Source organism: Scyliorhinus torazame, chromosome 12, assembly GCF_047496885.1.
Source record: "Scyliorhinus torazame isolate Kashiwa2021f chromosome 12, sScyTor2.1, whole genome shotgun sequence".
NCBI classification, from domain to species: Eukaryota; Metazoa; Chordata; class Chondrichthyes; order Carcharhiniformes; family Scyliorhinidae; genus Scyliorhinus; species Scyliorhinus torazame.
The window spans coordinates 224220454-224235405 of record NC_092718.1 but is presented as its reverse complement, the minus strand read 5'-3'; the positions used below and the strand labels follow the sequence as shown (position 1 = coordinate 224235405).

The window sequence follows — 14952 nt, the reverse complement described above, 5'->3', positions numbered from 1 at the left end:
TAATGTACCTGCCCAGGACTGAGAGGTGTAATGTACCTGCCCAGGACTGTGAGGTGTAATGTACCTGCCCAGGTACTGAGAGGTGTAATGTTCCTGCCCAGGACTGAGAAATGTAATGTTCCTGCCCAGGACTGAGAAATGTAATGTACCTGCCCAGGACTGAGAGGTGTAATGTACTTGCCCAGGACTGAGAAATGTAATGTACCTGCCCAGGACTGAGAGGTGTAATGTACCTGCCCAGGACTGAGAAATGTAATGTACCTGCCCAGGACTGAGAGGTGTAATGTACCTGCCCAGGACTGAGAGGTGTAATGTACCTGCCCAGGACTGAGAGGTGTAATGTACCTGCCCAGGACTGAGAAATGTAATGTACCTGCCCAGGACTGAGAAATGTAATGTACCTGCCCAGGTACTGAGAAATGTAATGTACCTGCCCAGGACTGAGAGGTGTAATGTACCTGCCCAGGACTGAGAAATGTAATGTACCTGCCCAGGACTGAGAGGTGTAATGTACCTGCCCAGGACTGAGAAATGTAATGTACCTGCCCAGGACTGAGAAATGTAATGTACCTGCCCAGGACTGAGAAATGTAATGTACCTGCCCAGGACTGAGAGGTGTAATGCACCTGCCCAGGACTGAGAGGTGTAATGTACCTGCCCAGGACTGAGAGGTGTAATGTACCTGCCCAGGACTGAGAAATGAAATGTACCTGCCCAGGACTGAGAGGTGTAATGTACCTGCCCAGGACTGAGCGGTGTAATGTACCTGCCCAGGACTGAGAAATGTAATGTACCTGCCCAGGACTGAGAGGTGTAATGTACCTGCCCAGGACTGAGAGGTGTAATGTACCTGCCCAGGACTGAGAGCTGTAATGTACCTGCCCAGGACTGAGAGGTGTAATGTACCTGCCCAGGACTGAGAAATGTAATGTACCTGCCCAGGACTGAGAGGTGAAATGTACCTGCCCAGGACTGAGAAATGTAATGTACCTGCCCAGGACTGAGAGGTGTAATGTACCTGCCCAGGACTGAGAAATGTAATGTTCCTGCCCAGGACTGAGAGGTGTAATGTACCTGCCCAGGACTGAGAGGTGTAATGTACCTGCCCAGGTACTGAGAGGTGTAATGTACCTGCCCAGGACTGAGAGGTGTAATGTACTTGCCCAGGACTGAGAGGTGTAATGTACCTGCCCAGGACTGAGCGGTGTAATGTACCTGCCCAGGACTGAGAGGTGTAATGTACCTGCCCAGGACTGAGAGGTGTAATGTACCTGCCCAGGACTGAGAGGTGTAATGTACCTGCCCAGGACTGAGAGGTGTAATGTACCTGCCCAGGACTGAGCGGTGTAATGTACCTGCCCAGGACTGAGCGGTGTAATGTACCTGCCCAGGACTGAGCGGTGTAATGTACCTGCCCAGGACTGAGCGGTGTAATGTACCTGCCCAGGACTGAGCGGTGTAATGTACCTGCCCAGGACTGAGCGGTGTAATGTACCTGCCCAGGACTGTGAGGTGTAATGTACTTGCCCAGGTAATGAGAGGTGTAATGTACCTGCCCAGGACTGAGAGGTGTAATGTACCTGCCCAGGACTGAGCGGTGTAATGTACCTGCCCAGGACTGAGCGGTGTAATGTACTTGCCCAGGTAATGAGAAATGTAATGTACCTGCCCAGGACTGTGAGGTGTAATGTACTTGCCCAGGTACTGAGAAATGTAATGTACCTGCCCAGGACTGTGAGGTGTAATGTACTTGCCCAGGTAATGAGAGGTGTAATGTACCTACCCAGGTACTGAGAAATGTAATGTACCTGCCCAGGACTGTGAGGTGTAATGTACCTGCCCAGGACTGAGAGGTGTAATGTACCTGCCCAGGACTGAGCGGTGTAATGTACCTGCCCAGGACTGAGCGGTGTAATGTACCTGCCCAGGACTGAGCGGTGTAATGTACCTGCCCAGGTACTGAGAGGTGTAATGTACCTGCCCAGGTACTGAGAGGTGTAATGTACCTGCCCAGGTACTGAGAGGTGTAATGTACCTGCCCAGGACTGAGCGGTGTAATGTACCTGCCCAGGTACTGAGAGGTGTAATGTACCTGCCCAGGTAATGAGAAATGTAATGTACCTGCCCAGGACTGAGAGGTGTAATGTACTTGCCCAGGACTGAGAGGTGTAATGTACCTGCCCAGGACTGAGTGGTGTAATGTACCTGCCCAGGTACTGAGAGGTGTAATGTACCTGCCCAGGTAATGAGAAATGTAATGTACCTGCCCAGGACTGAGAGGTGTAATGTACCTGCCCAGGACTGAGAGGTGTAATGTACCTGCCCAGGACTGAGCGGTGTAATGTACCTGCCCAGGACTGAGCGGTGTAATGTACCTGCCCAGGACTGAGCGGTGTAATGTACCTGCCCAGGACTGTGAGGTGTAATGTACTTGCCCAGGTAATGAGAAATGTAATGTACCTGCCCAGGACTGTGAGGTGTAATGTACTTGCCCAGGTACTGAGAAATGTAATGTACCTGCCCAGGACTGTGAGGTGTAATGTACTTGCCCAGGTAATGAGAGGTGTAATGTACCTGCCCAGGTACTGAGAAATGTAATGTACCTGCCCAGGACTGTGAGGTGTAATGTACCTGCCCAGGACTGAGAGGTGTAATGTACCTGCCCAGGACTGAGCGGTGTAATGTACCTGCCCAGGACTGAGAGGTGTAATGTACCTGCCCAGGTACTGAGAGGTGTAATGTACCTGCCCAGGTACTGAGAGGTGTAATGTACTTGCCCAGGACTGAGAAATGTAATGTACCTGCCCAGGACTGAGAGGTGTAATGTACCTGCCCAGGACTGTGAGGTGTAATGTACCTGCCCAGGACTGAGAGGTGTAATGTACCTGCCCAAGACTGAGCGGTGTAATGTACCTGCCCAGGACTGAGCGGTGTAATGTACCTGCCCAGGACTGAGCGGTGTAATGTACCTGCCCAGGACTGAGCGGTGTAATGTACCTGCCCAGGACTGAGCGGTGTAATGTACCTGCCCAGGACTGTGAGGTGTAATGTACTTGCCCAGGTACGGAGCGGTGTAATGTACCTGCCCAGGTACTGAGAGGTGTAATGTACCTGCCCAGGACTGAGAGGTGTAATGTACCTGCCCAGGACTGAGCGGTGTAATGTACCTGCCCAGGACTGTGAGGTGTAATGTACTTGCCCAGGTACAGAGCGGTGTAATGTACCTGCCCAGGACTGTGAGGTGTAATGTACTTGCCCAGGTACGGAGCGGTGTAATGTACCTGCCCAGGACTGAGAGGTGTAATGTACCTGCCCAGGACTGAGAGCTGTAATGTACCTGCCCAGGACTGAGAGCTGTAATGTACCTGCCCAGGACTGAGAGCTGTAATGTACCTGCCCAGGACTGAGAGCTGTAATGTACCTGCCCAGGACTGAGAGGTGTAATGTACCTGCCCAGGACTGAGAAATGTAATGTACCTGCCCAGGACTGAGAGGTGTAATGTACCTGCCCAGCTACTGAGAGGTGTAATGTACTTGCCCAGGACTGAGAGGTGTAATGTACCTGCCCAGGACTGAGAAATGTAATGTGCCTGCCCAGGACTGAGAGGTGTAATGTACCTGCCCAGGTACTGAGAGGTGTAATGTACTTGCCCAGGACTGAGAGGTGTAATATACCTGCCCAGGACTGAGAGGTGTAATGTACTTGCCCAGGACTGAGAGGTGTAATGTACCTGCCCAGGTACTGTGAGGTGTAATGTACCTGCCCAGGTACTGTGAGGTGTAATGTACCTGCCCAGGACTGAGCGGTGTAATGTACCTGCCCAGGACTGAGAGGTGTAATGTACCTGCCCAGGACTGAGAGGTGTAATGTACCTGCCCAGGTACTGAGAGGTGTAATGTACCTGCCCAGGACTGAGAGGTGTAATGTTCCTGCCCAGGACTGAGAGGTGTAATGTACCTGCCCAGGACTGAGAGGTGTAATGTACCTGCCCAGGTACTGAGAGGTGTAATGTACTTGCCCAGGTAATGAGAAATGTAATGTACCTGCCCAGAACTGAGCGGTGTAATGTACCTGCCCAGGACTGAGCGGTGTAATGTACCTGCCCAGGACTGAGGTGTATAATGTACCTGCCCAGGTACTGAGCGGTGTAATGTACCTGCCCAGGTAATGAGAAATGTAATGTACCTGCCCAGTTTATGATCTTCTGGCTTGTATCCAAGATGTCGCACCAACGTTGCCACCCCTTCAGAAGGTCGACCTTTCCAATTCGGCCATGTTTCGGGACAGAGTGATTTGTACCTGGGGAAACAAAAAAGTGTTCAAAGTGTTCCTGGGAAGAATAAACCTTTTCAGAACCTCATCTTCAAAACCAGGCCAACTCCATTGAACATTATTAATCTGCATCACTTCTACTGTAAATGATCATATTAACGATAGCGTGACCTGGCGGCACAGTGATTAGCACCGACACCTCACAGCGCCAGGGACCCGGGTTCAATTCCCGCCTAGTGTGTCTGGGTGGAGTCTGCACGTTCTCCCTGTGTCTGCGTGGGTTTCCTCCGGGTCTCCAGCTTCCTCCCACAGTCCAAGGATGGGCAGGTTAGACAGATTGACCACACTGAAAAAACTTTGTGTCCAAAGGTTAGGAGTGGTTACAGGGGTCGAGCGGTTGGGGTGCTCCTTCGGAGGGTCAGCGCAGATATGACAAGGTTGAATGGCCACCTTCTAACCTGTGGGGATTTGATGATTCATATAGTCGGAGTTGGAACTGTTTGAAACAAAATAAAACTCCCTTTACACTGTCCCCATCAAACACTCCCAGGACAGGAACAGCACGGGGTTAGATACAGAGCAAAGCTCCCTCTACACTGTCCCCATCAAACACTCCCAGGACAGGTACAGCACGGGGTTAGGTACAGAGTAAAGCTCCCTCTACACTGTCCCCATCAAACACTCCCAGGACAAGTACAGCACGGGTTAGATACTGAGTAAAGCTCCCTCTACACTGTCCCCATTAAACACTCCCAGGACAGGTACAGCACGGGGTTAGATACAGAGTAAAACTCCCTCTACACTGTCCCCATCAAACACTCCCAGGACAGGTACAGCACGGAGTTAGATACAGAGTAAAGCTCCCTCTACACTGTCCCCATCAAACACTCACAGGACAGGTACAGCACGGGTTTAGATAGAGGAAAGCTCCCTCTACACTGTCCCCATCAAACACTCCCAGGACAGGTACAGCACGGGTTTAGATACAGAGTAAAGCTCCCTCAACACTGTCCCCATCAAACACTCCCAGGACAGGTACAGCACGGGGTAAGATACAGAGGAAAGCTCCCTCTACACTGTCCCCATCAAACACTCCCAGGACAGGTACAGCACGGGTTTAGATACAGAGTAAAGCTCCATCAACACTGTCCCCATCAAACACTCCCAGGACAGGTACAGCACGGGGTAAGATACAGAGTAAAGCTCCCTCTACACTGTCCCCATCAAACACTCCCAGGACAGGCACAGCACGGGGTTAGATACAGAGTAAAGCTCCCTCTACACTGTCCCCATCAAACACTCCCAGGACAGGTGCAGCACGGGGTTAGATACAGAGTAAAGCTGCCTCTACACTGTCCCCATCAAACACTCCCAGGACAGGTACAGCACGGGGTTAGATACAAAGTAAAGCTCCCTCTACACTGTCTCCATCAAACACTCCCAGGACTGGTACAGCACGGGGTTAGATACAGAGTAAAGCTCCCTCTACACTGTCCCCATCAAACACTCCCAGGACAGGCACAGCACGGGGTTAGAGACAGAGTAAAGCTCCCTCCACACTGTCCCCATCAAACACTCCCAGGACAGGTGCAGCACGGGGTTAGATACAGAGTAAAGCTGCCTCTACACTGTCCCCATCAAACACTCCCAGGACTGGTACAGCACGGGGTTAGATACAGAGTAAAGCTCCCTCTACACTGTCCCCATCAAACACTCCCAGGACAGGCACAGCACGGGGTTAGAGACAGAGTAAAGCTCCCTCTACACTGTCCCCATCAAACACTCCCAGGACAGGTACAGCACGGGGTTAGATACAGAGTAAAGCTCCCTCTACACTGTCCCCATCAAACACTCCCAGGACAGGTACAGCACGGGGTTAGATACCAAGTAAAGCTCCCTCTACACTGTCCCCATCAAACACTCCCAGGACAGGTACAGCACGGGGTTAAATACAAAGTAAAGCTCCCTCTACACTGTCTCCATCAAACACTCCCAGGACAGGTACAGCAAGGAGTTAGATACAGAGTAAAGCTCCCTCTCCACTGTCCCCATCAAACACTCCCAGGACAGGTACAGCACGGGGTTAGATACAGAGTAAAGCTCCCTCTACACTGTCCCCATCAAACACTCCCAGGACAGGTACAGCACGGGGTTAGATACAGAGTAAAGTTTATTCCACACTGCAACAATAATCAATATTTGCCTCTACTTTAAGGTCAAAATGTTTTTGTTGCTAAATCCTGCTTTTCTTATGAAGGAAGTGATTCCCACATTCTGCCCATTGCCCATACCTACCTCTGCAGGAAGATTTCGTATTTCCTCCGGTATGCAAATCCCGCTCTCCGAACGCGCAGATTCTCCATTAGACCCAGGTATTTCACCTGGTGCCTGATCAGAACTTCATCAAACCTTCCTGAACAGAGAAGTACTCAAATCTCATCACAAGGGAATGGAATAAGTGCACAGCAAACCCACAAATGTGCCGCGTCTATTTTCATTATCTCTTACTTTATATTGCATTGTTGAGATGTGACTGATGGTATAAGGGTGGCGTTGATTGGGGAGGTGGGGACGGAGGGGTGGGTGGGTGAGATGGAGGGAAGGGGAAAGGGAGAGGGGAGAGTACCTGATTGCTTTGCATCATTAGGTTTTATGCAGCGGACATATGATGGCTCTTTCGACATTAGGATCTCCATGAGTTTAACCAAGCTGTTCTTAAACTGAGTCGCTGCCTGTATCGAGAGAGAGCAAGAACAAGCAAATCAGCCAACCAAGTAAATGCAGACACGATGGGAACTGTGGACATTTCCTGGTGGAGGGTCAGCTCTTCATCTCGGATCCTGGAAAATGGTTGAGCATTGGAGGCAAAGAAGTAGCTTTTTAAACATTGACACAGGAATGATTCATGGCATTTAGGATCCAGTATTTGAATAATTGGGGACACGGCGTGGGAAAAACAAGGCCGTTTTTACCTCGGGTTCTCAAATCTCTCCATGTGTCTGGGTTCATGTAGACTCATTGACAGAGATTGATCACTGTGATTGGTCAATAACTCTAATATTGTTATATGAGGTGAACTTGACAGACATCAGACTTATTTGGTCTTATTTCATTGATTCATATATAATAGATGCAGAAGGATTGTATGGGAGTAGGAACAGGTTACGTCGTTGCCATTCTCAATCGCCAGCCTCATTCTTTCTCCAGCCATCTCATAGCCAGAAAGCAGACATGTCCAGCCCAACCCTGCCATGGTCAGTCATGGGAAGAGTTTATTGTCTGGGCAGGAGATCCCTCCCCCCCCCCCCATATAACTGGCCACACACTTACCCAGCCTTGCCCCATGTGGAGACAACGGACTTCCAGAGTGAGGGGCAGAAGGAATCATAAATATTTTCACTGGCACAAGGGGGCAGGAACTTAGGAACTGGCTGTCGAGAATGAGCAGGACAATCTTAGGTAGGTTAACACTGCAATGAAGTTACTGTGAAAAGTTGGAGACTGCACAACAGCAGCTTTCAGAAGCACAGAGGGGAAACCCCCGAGAGCTGAACATCAACAGTGTGGATAGTAAGGGAGTGAATGGTGTTGGTTTGGTGGTGAGGTGGGGGGTGAGGGACATTCTCCTCTGTTCTTTAGCTCCTTACCGTCTCTGGTCTCTTCTTGTCGTCCAGTTCTCCTCGCTCGAAGCACTGGTTCAGGATCCCGTTCCCAGACTCGAATATTGCCTGGAAAGGACAACAAAATAAGCCAATGGGAATGGTCCTGGACAGAGACAGGCCAGTCACTCACAGTGTCTGTAATACATCACCCAGTGATGATCATTAGTGCTGGCCTCTAGGACACCTTTCAGTTACTAGTGACAGAATCTAGTGAACACAGCAAGAGCAAACAGAAATATGTATTTTAACGTTGATATAACGGAGTTTTAATCTGACCCCAACCTCATATTTACTTCATGATACTTTAGATCACTAGAGCACATGTTCCCCTGCAGGCTCATCACAAAAAGACGCTTGTGTGAACTTGGGTTACTCAACATTTTCTCATTTCCCAATTGAATTGAACAGAAACATTTCAATTCCAGCTTTGATTTGTTTTTTGTTTTTCAAACTCACCTCTTTTAGATTCCTGAAGAGCAGATCATTGTTCTTATCCAGGAATCCTGCAAAAGAAATTTCACTTTAAATGGATACGGCATAAGGTGTAAGGAATGTGGAGCGTGCATGTCGACGTGTTTACCTGTCACATTGTAATTCACCTCTCCAGCGTAATGCAAGAGCCGGAACTCCTCTCTTGCCAGAGTCTTACGGGTTTTCTGATCCGCCAACTTGTGTCTAACAACAAGGCAAACAGTCATTAGCTACAAGGAGAGAGAGAGATAGAGAGAAAGAGAGGAGAGAATGAAGGAAAGAAAGGGTTCTGGACAGAGACAGAATGAGAGAGAGGCAGAGAGAGAGAGAGAGAGAGAGAAAGAGGGAGAAAGAGCAAGGGTCGGGGAGAGAGACAGGTAGAGACAGAGCAATGGGGAGCGATACAGGCAGACCGAAAGATGAAGGAGAAAGAGAGGTAGAGATAGAGGGCAAGAGAAATAAGAGACAGAGAACACGAGAGAGAGAGAGATGTGGACAGAAAGGAAGTTTATTTTCTTTACAGGTTAATGTAATTTGCAGGTGTCTGCTTTTTCAGGCATTATGATTGGCTTATCAGAGGATTGGTTTGCCAGTTTACCCATACCTCCCACCACTCCTGATTGACAAGGTGATATTTATCCATGTTGCATTCTCTGTAAGTATTGTGGATCATTCACTTTCTCAAGCCCTTGACAAGGAAACCCTTTCAGACCTGCTCCTTTCTATTTCCTCATGTACCTGTGTCTTTGGGCAACGTAATGAACACTTTAATCACGGAAAATGTTTCATCTTCAAGAACTAAGAATATTCTGGAAGAATTGGTGATTTTCAAAAGACACTTTCGTAAAGGGTAAATGCAAGGGCTCGGTTTGTTCCCGTCCCTGGAAAAGGCAGAATTTTACAAGAAAATGTAATGAAGCAGTTTCAAAGAGGCTAGATAGAAGCCTCTTTATCCCGAGGGCTGTTGATAAGGACAATGTTTAAAAGCTGGTAGGCTGTTTTTTTTGGTTTGGAGAGAAAACAAAAAGATTCAACTGCTTGGGGCAAAGATGATAACAGCTCCTGGCCCAGTGCAAAGCAAAACGTGAATGCACGTTGCTGTGAGGTCTCTCTGCTTTCTGAAAACTGCCAACCTTTCCTCGTGTCCACCTGGAAGGTAGTGCAAGAGTCATCGATTGTTTCACAGACAAGTGCTGCCAGATTAATCCGATAATGCGAGCTCCCTTTCAAGGTCTCCAATATTTATTCTTTTCCTGTGAACCACTGACTTATGAATGAAATGAAAATGAAAATCGCTTATTGTCACGAGTAGGCTTCAATGAAGTTACTGTGAAAAGCCCCTAGTCGCCACATTCCGGCGCCTGTTCGGGGGTTATAACGTTCTGGCAGAATTCCTCTACTTGACTTTTCTTTTAAATGTGTGTGTGTGAGAGAGAATGTGGGTTAGGGTAGTTAGAAAGAGTAATTATTATTACTTTCATGTTTCATACTGTATGTTAATAAGCTTTGTCTTTCTACTTGCCAAATCTGGTTTAATAATAGACTAATAGCTTTGTAGTTTATTGAAGAAAGCTGGACCTTCAGGGTCACTCTCAGATTCATAGGGAAAGCACAGATTTGGTTGTATAGTTTGCTGGAAAATCATTTAAATACATGTGGTGAGCTGTGGAGTAGTGGAACTAGAGACAGACAGTGCACTCCTCCCATCCCAGCCATAACAACAAATTAAGCCTCACATCAATCCTGATGTTATTCGAGATCAGCGCTGGAGGCAGGGGTGAAGGAACTGTCAGTGAAATTGGACAAGAAGGGTCAGCAAGCTTCTGTAGTGACACATGTCATAGGGAGCAGAGGGATGGATGTTACGTTACTGATTGAGGAATTATGTTTCTCTGTGTCTTCCAACCCAGCTTGCTTGTTTAAAGGGACTGTATTACTGAGACCAATGTCACCTAAGATATACTTTGTAACCCATGTTAGCCTTAAAATCAGTGTGTGTTTGTGAAGCTAAGAGGAGTAAAGGGGTATTGTATCATTTTTTTAAAAATTCCAATTAAGGGGCAATTTAGCGTGGCCAGTCCACCTACCCTGCACATCTTTGGGTTGTGGGGGTGACACCCACGCAGACACGGGGAGAATGTGCAAACTCCACACGGACAGTGACCCAGGGCTGGGATCGAACCCGGGTCCTTGATGCCGTGAGGCAGCAGTGCTAACCCACTGCGCCACCTGGAGTATTGTCTCATAATCATGCTTAGCAAACTAATCAAACATATAAAAAAATGTTCTTGTTGTTTAAACAAATTACCGGTTCTATGACTCTATTCCTCCAAGTTTTCAAAACAAAAATATAAGTTACGGTCTTTTGAACCCGGATTCCATTCTGGAGTTTTCCCGTCCAGTTATAACATCACCTGGGATCGTAACGGCGATGTTGGGCATTAGTTACAAATCGCATTGAATTTCTAGTGTTCCAAAACACTTCATAAAATGATTGGAACTTCCATCCAGTCTCAGAGCAGCTACTAACTGAAGGGAGGGATGGGAAAGAGGGAAGCAATGTAACAACAGACAGAATGGAAGGTGTTGGAGGGCAGGGTTCGAGGGAATCTACTCACGTTACAAAATGAGGGTGCTTCCCAACTGTCTCTTCCAGCTTCTCCAGGAATGTTAAATCTGTCGCGTCACCAGGCCGCAAACATTCTTCATCCTAAGACAGGAGGGGATCAGTGATGCAGCAAGAGAGGCAGAGATTGAAAAGATAGATATAAGGTGAACAATGAAGCAGTGGGGTTTGGGGGAGGGGGGGGTGACGTTTGGAGGTCATGTGATGAAACATCCAAGAATGCATCCAACCAGAGTTGGTAACCAATGGTGGAATGGGGAGGGACAGCCATTGACTTAATGAATCTTACTGAATGGAATGGTGGAATAGGCTCGATGGGCTGAATGGCCCACTCCTGCTCCTAAGGGTTTCTATGGTACAGAGTAACAGGGATGGCTAACGTTAAGACTCAAGACTGTATTTAAAACTGAAGATCAAATATTCAACATCCTCACCAAGATGGAGATGATTCCCTTGTGCTTCTCCTCAACCAAGTCACAGATGATTTTATTGTTAAAATACTGAACAGGCTCCCACTGGAAAAACAAATAGAAAGGAACCAGGAAATTAGGACTTCTCTCGACATCACAAACTAACAAAAGCAAAGCCCAGGTTTTCGATCCACGGGGTCTTAATATCGGATCTTATTAACGAGAAACTTCTTGATTAACACGTTTGTACCTCAATGTTCTGGGCTTCCCCCAACACTGGAAACAAGTCCTACCCATCTTCCAATGCCAATTTCATTTTAAATACCTTGATTAGATATCCTCTTAATCTTCGAAACGCAATGGATTACAAGCCTGGTTTAGGAAAACTATCCTAAAAATGTAACCCTTTTACACCCAGATCTTGTGCTACTCATCCAAGGGCCCCTGGTTTTGCGATTACCGCGATTCCTTCTGCCTCGTATTCCTCCTGCTCAGACTTCAGGGTCAGCTCAATGAATAGCTGCTGCAGTTTCTCATTGCAGTAGTTGATGCAGAACTGTTCGAAACTGCAGAGAAAAGACAAGTTTAGTGAGAGGAGACACACACTAAAAGGCAACACTCAATCAACACTCTTTGTTTCGCCCCACAATTCAATCCAACCTCACACTGCGATTTGTTTGCTTCCTCGTCTGCCTTCGTCCGTATCAACTCCTCCAGCCCCACGCAAAATCTCTATTCCTCTGGAATGGGACTGGAGTCAGTCTGTAGGCCCAGGTTGGGTAAGGATGGAAGGTTTCATTCGCTAAAGAGAAAGGTCCCTCGTGCCTGATCATTACCCAATAAGTCCTCCTGGTTCCAGTGTGTGGTTCCCCTGCTCGGAATCAGGGTCAGCTTCTCGGTGGGCTTCCACATACTGACATAAAGACTCACTCATCACAGAACGGTACTCTACATGAGGCCATTCAGCCCATCCGTGCCAGCACTATAAAGAGCTATCCAGTTAGTCCACCCACCTTGCTCTTTGGCCATAGTTTTCAATGAAGTTCCTTTGAAAGTAGTTATTGAATCTGCTTCCACTGCCCTTTCAGACAGCAGGATCAGATTGCAGCAACTCGCTGTGTTAAAGTATTCTCACCTCGCCTCTGGGTCTTTTGCCAATTATGTTAAATCTATGTCCTCTAGTCACTGACCCGCCTAACACTGGAGAAAATATCTCCTTAAACACGGTGCAGAAAGCAACAGCAAACCATGGTGACCTATGCCAAACATAATCATGGAGCAATCTCATGAAGGTCCATGATCATCAACACCCTTTAGGGGGGGTCTGGTACCCAGTAAGGGCTCCCAGTAACCCTCAAAACCCATCGAAAACCCTTCAATCTCAGTTTGAAATTTGAAGTTGACCACCCAAATCCACAACTTTTGGGGGGACAGAAAAATTCCAGGTTTTCTATACCATGTGTGTGAAGAAATGTTTCCGGAATTCACTCCTAAATCATAGAATTTACAGTGCAGGAGGCCGCCATTCAGCCCATCGAGTCTGCACCGGCTCTTGGAAAGAGCACCCTACACAAGCCCACACCTCCACCCTATCCCCATAACACAGTAACCCCATCCAACCTTTTTGGACACTAAGGATAATTTAGCAAGTCCAATCCACCTAACCTGCACATCTTTGGACTGTGGGAGGAAACCGGAGCACCCGGAGGAAACCCACGCAGACACGGGGAGAACGTGCAGACTCCGCACAGACAGTGACCCAAGCCAGGAATCGAACATGGGACCCTGGAGCTGTGAAGCAACAGTGCTAACCACAATGCTACCGTGCTACCTTCTACTGTAAGACTGTGCCCCTTATTCTGGACTCCCGCACCACAGGAAATAGTTACTCCCTGTCCAACCCAAGGGTTTCCTTTTATCACTTTATAACAAGTTCAGACAGTGCTGGAAAAACTCTGCAGGTCTGTCTGCATCTATCAGGTGCTCCGTCAGATCTCTCAGTTTTTCTAGCGCCCTTGGTTCTTATTTCAGATTCCAGCATCCGCAATATTGTTACTTATTTTACCGACAGCAAGTTACCTGTTGTGTTGGAACACCTCAAATCCATAAATATCCAGCAGCCCAATGACATTGGGCCTATTGCGATCAGAATATGTGGAGTCCTGTGGGGGCAATGGGTACAGAAATTAAAATCTAATTTATCAAATAAAGACAAGTTCACTTGCACAGAAATTGGGCAGCAACGATTGTGGAATTCAGATAAGAGTTCGCTAATTTGCTATCCCTGGAGCTTTTATCACGTGACCCCCCCCCCTCCCAGTTGCCGCCACACCCACAGCGCAAGTCACCGAACACACCAATCCCGGTGACAGTCCATCCATACAGTTCCACACCGCTCACCAAACACATCAATATAATTCATCATAACTACTTTAACATAATCCATCGTAACCACCCAAACATAATCCATCGTAACCACTTTAATATAATCCATCGTAACCACTTTAATATAATCCATCGTAACCACTCAAATATAATCCATCGTAACCACTTTAACATAATCCATCGTAACCCCTCAAATATAATCAATCGTAACGACCCAAATATAATCTATCGTAACCACCAAAATATAATCCATCGTAACCACCCAAACATAATCCATCGTACCCACCCAAATATAATCAATCGTAACGACCCAAATATAATCCATCGTAACCACCAAAATATAATCCATCGTAACCACTTTAATATAATCCATCGTAACCATCCAAATATAATCCGTCTTAACCACTTTAACATAATCCATCGTAACCACCCAAACATAATCCATCGTAACTACTTTACAGAATCCATCGTAACCACCCAAACACAATCCATCGTAACCACCCAAATATAAAGCATCGAAACCACCCAAACATAATCCATCGTAACCACTTTAAGATAATCCATCGTAACCACCCAAACATAATCCATCGTAACCACCCAAACATAATCCATCGTAACCACCCAAATATAATCCATCGTAACCACCCAAACATAATCCATCGTAACCACCCAAACATAATCCATCGCAACCACCCAAACATAATCCATCGTAACCACCCAAACATAATCCATCGTAACCACCCAAACATAATCCATCGTAACCACACAAACATAATCCATCGTAACCACTTTAATATAATCCATCGTAACCACCCAAACATAATCCATCGTAACCACCCAAACATAATCCATCGTAACCACCCAAACATAATCCATCGTAACCACTTTAATATAATCCATCGCAACCACTTTAATATAATACATCGTAACCACCCGAACAGAATCCAGCGAAACCACCCAAATGTAATCCATCGTAACCGCTTGTAACATAATACATCGTAACCACCCAAACATAATCCATCGTAACCACCCAAACATAATCTATCGTAACCACTTTAATATAATCCAACGTAACCACCCAAACATAATCCATCGTAACCACCCAAACATAATCCATCGTAGCCA

General features: G+C 47.1%; 1 protein-coding gene across 1 annotated transcript in view; it reads right to left on the bottom strand.

The window, feature by feature from the left end:
• LOC140387138 (unconventional myosin-Ic-like) overlaps positions 1-14952 on the bottom strand; it is a 101870-nt gene that overhangs the window by 43771 nt on the left and 43147 nt on the right. Inside the window, exons 10-19 of the mRNA XM_072470149.1 lie at positions 13522-13604; positions 11903-12008; positions 11467-11547; positions 11025-11116; positions 8516-8610; positions 8392-8438; positions 7921-8001; positions 6900-7005; positions 6569-6686; positions 4187-4300 (exon numbers count right to left, since the gene is read on the bottom strand). Coding sequence (XP_072326250.1) covers positions 4187-4300; positions 6569-6686; positions 6900-7005; positions 7921-8001; positions 8392-8438; positions 8516-8610; positions 11025-11116; positions 11467-11547; positions 11903-12008; positions 13522-13604 — 923 coding nt within the window. The remainder of the gene's footprint in view (positions 1-4186; positions 4301-6568; positions 6687-6899; positions 7006-7920; positions 8002-8391; positions 8439-8515; positions 8611-11024; positions 11117-11466; positions 11548-11902; positions 12009-13521; positions 13605-14952) is intronic.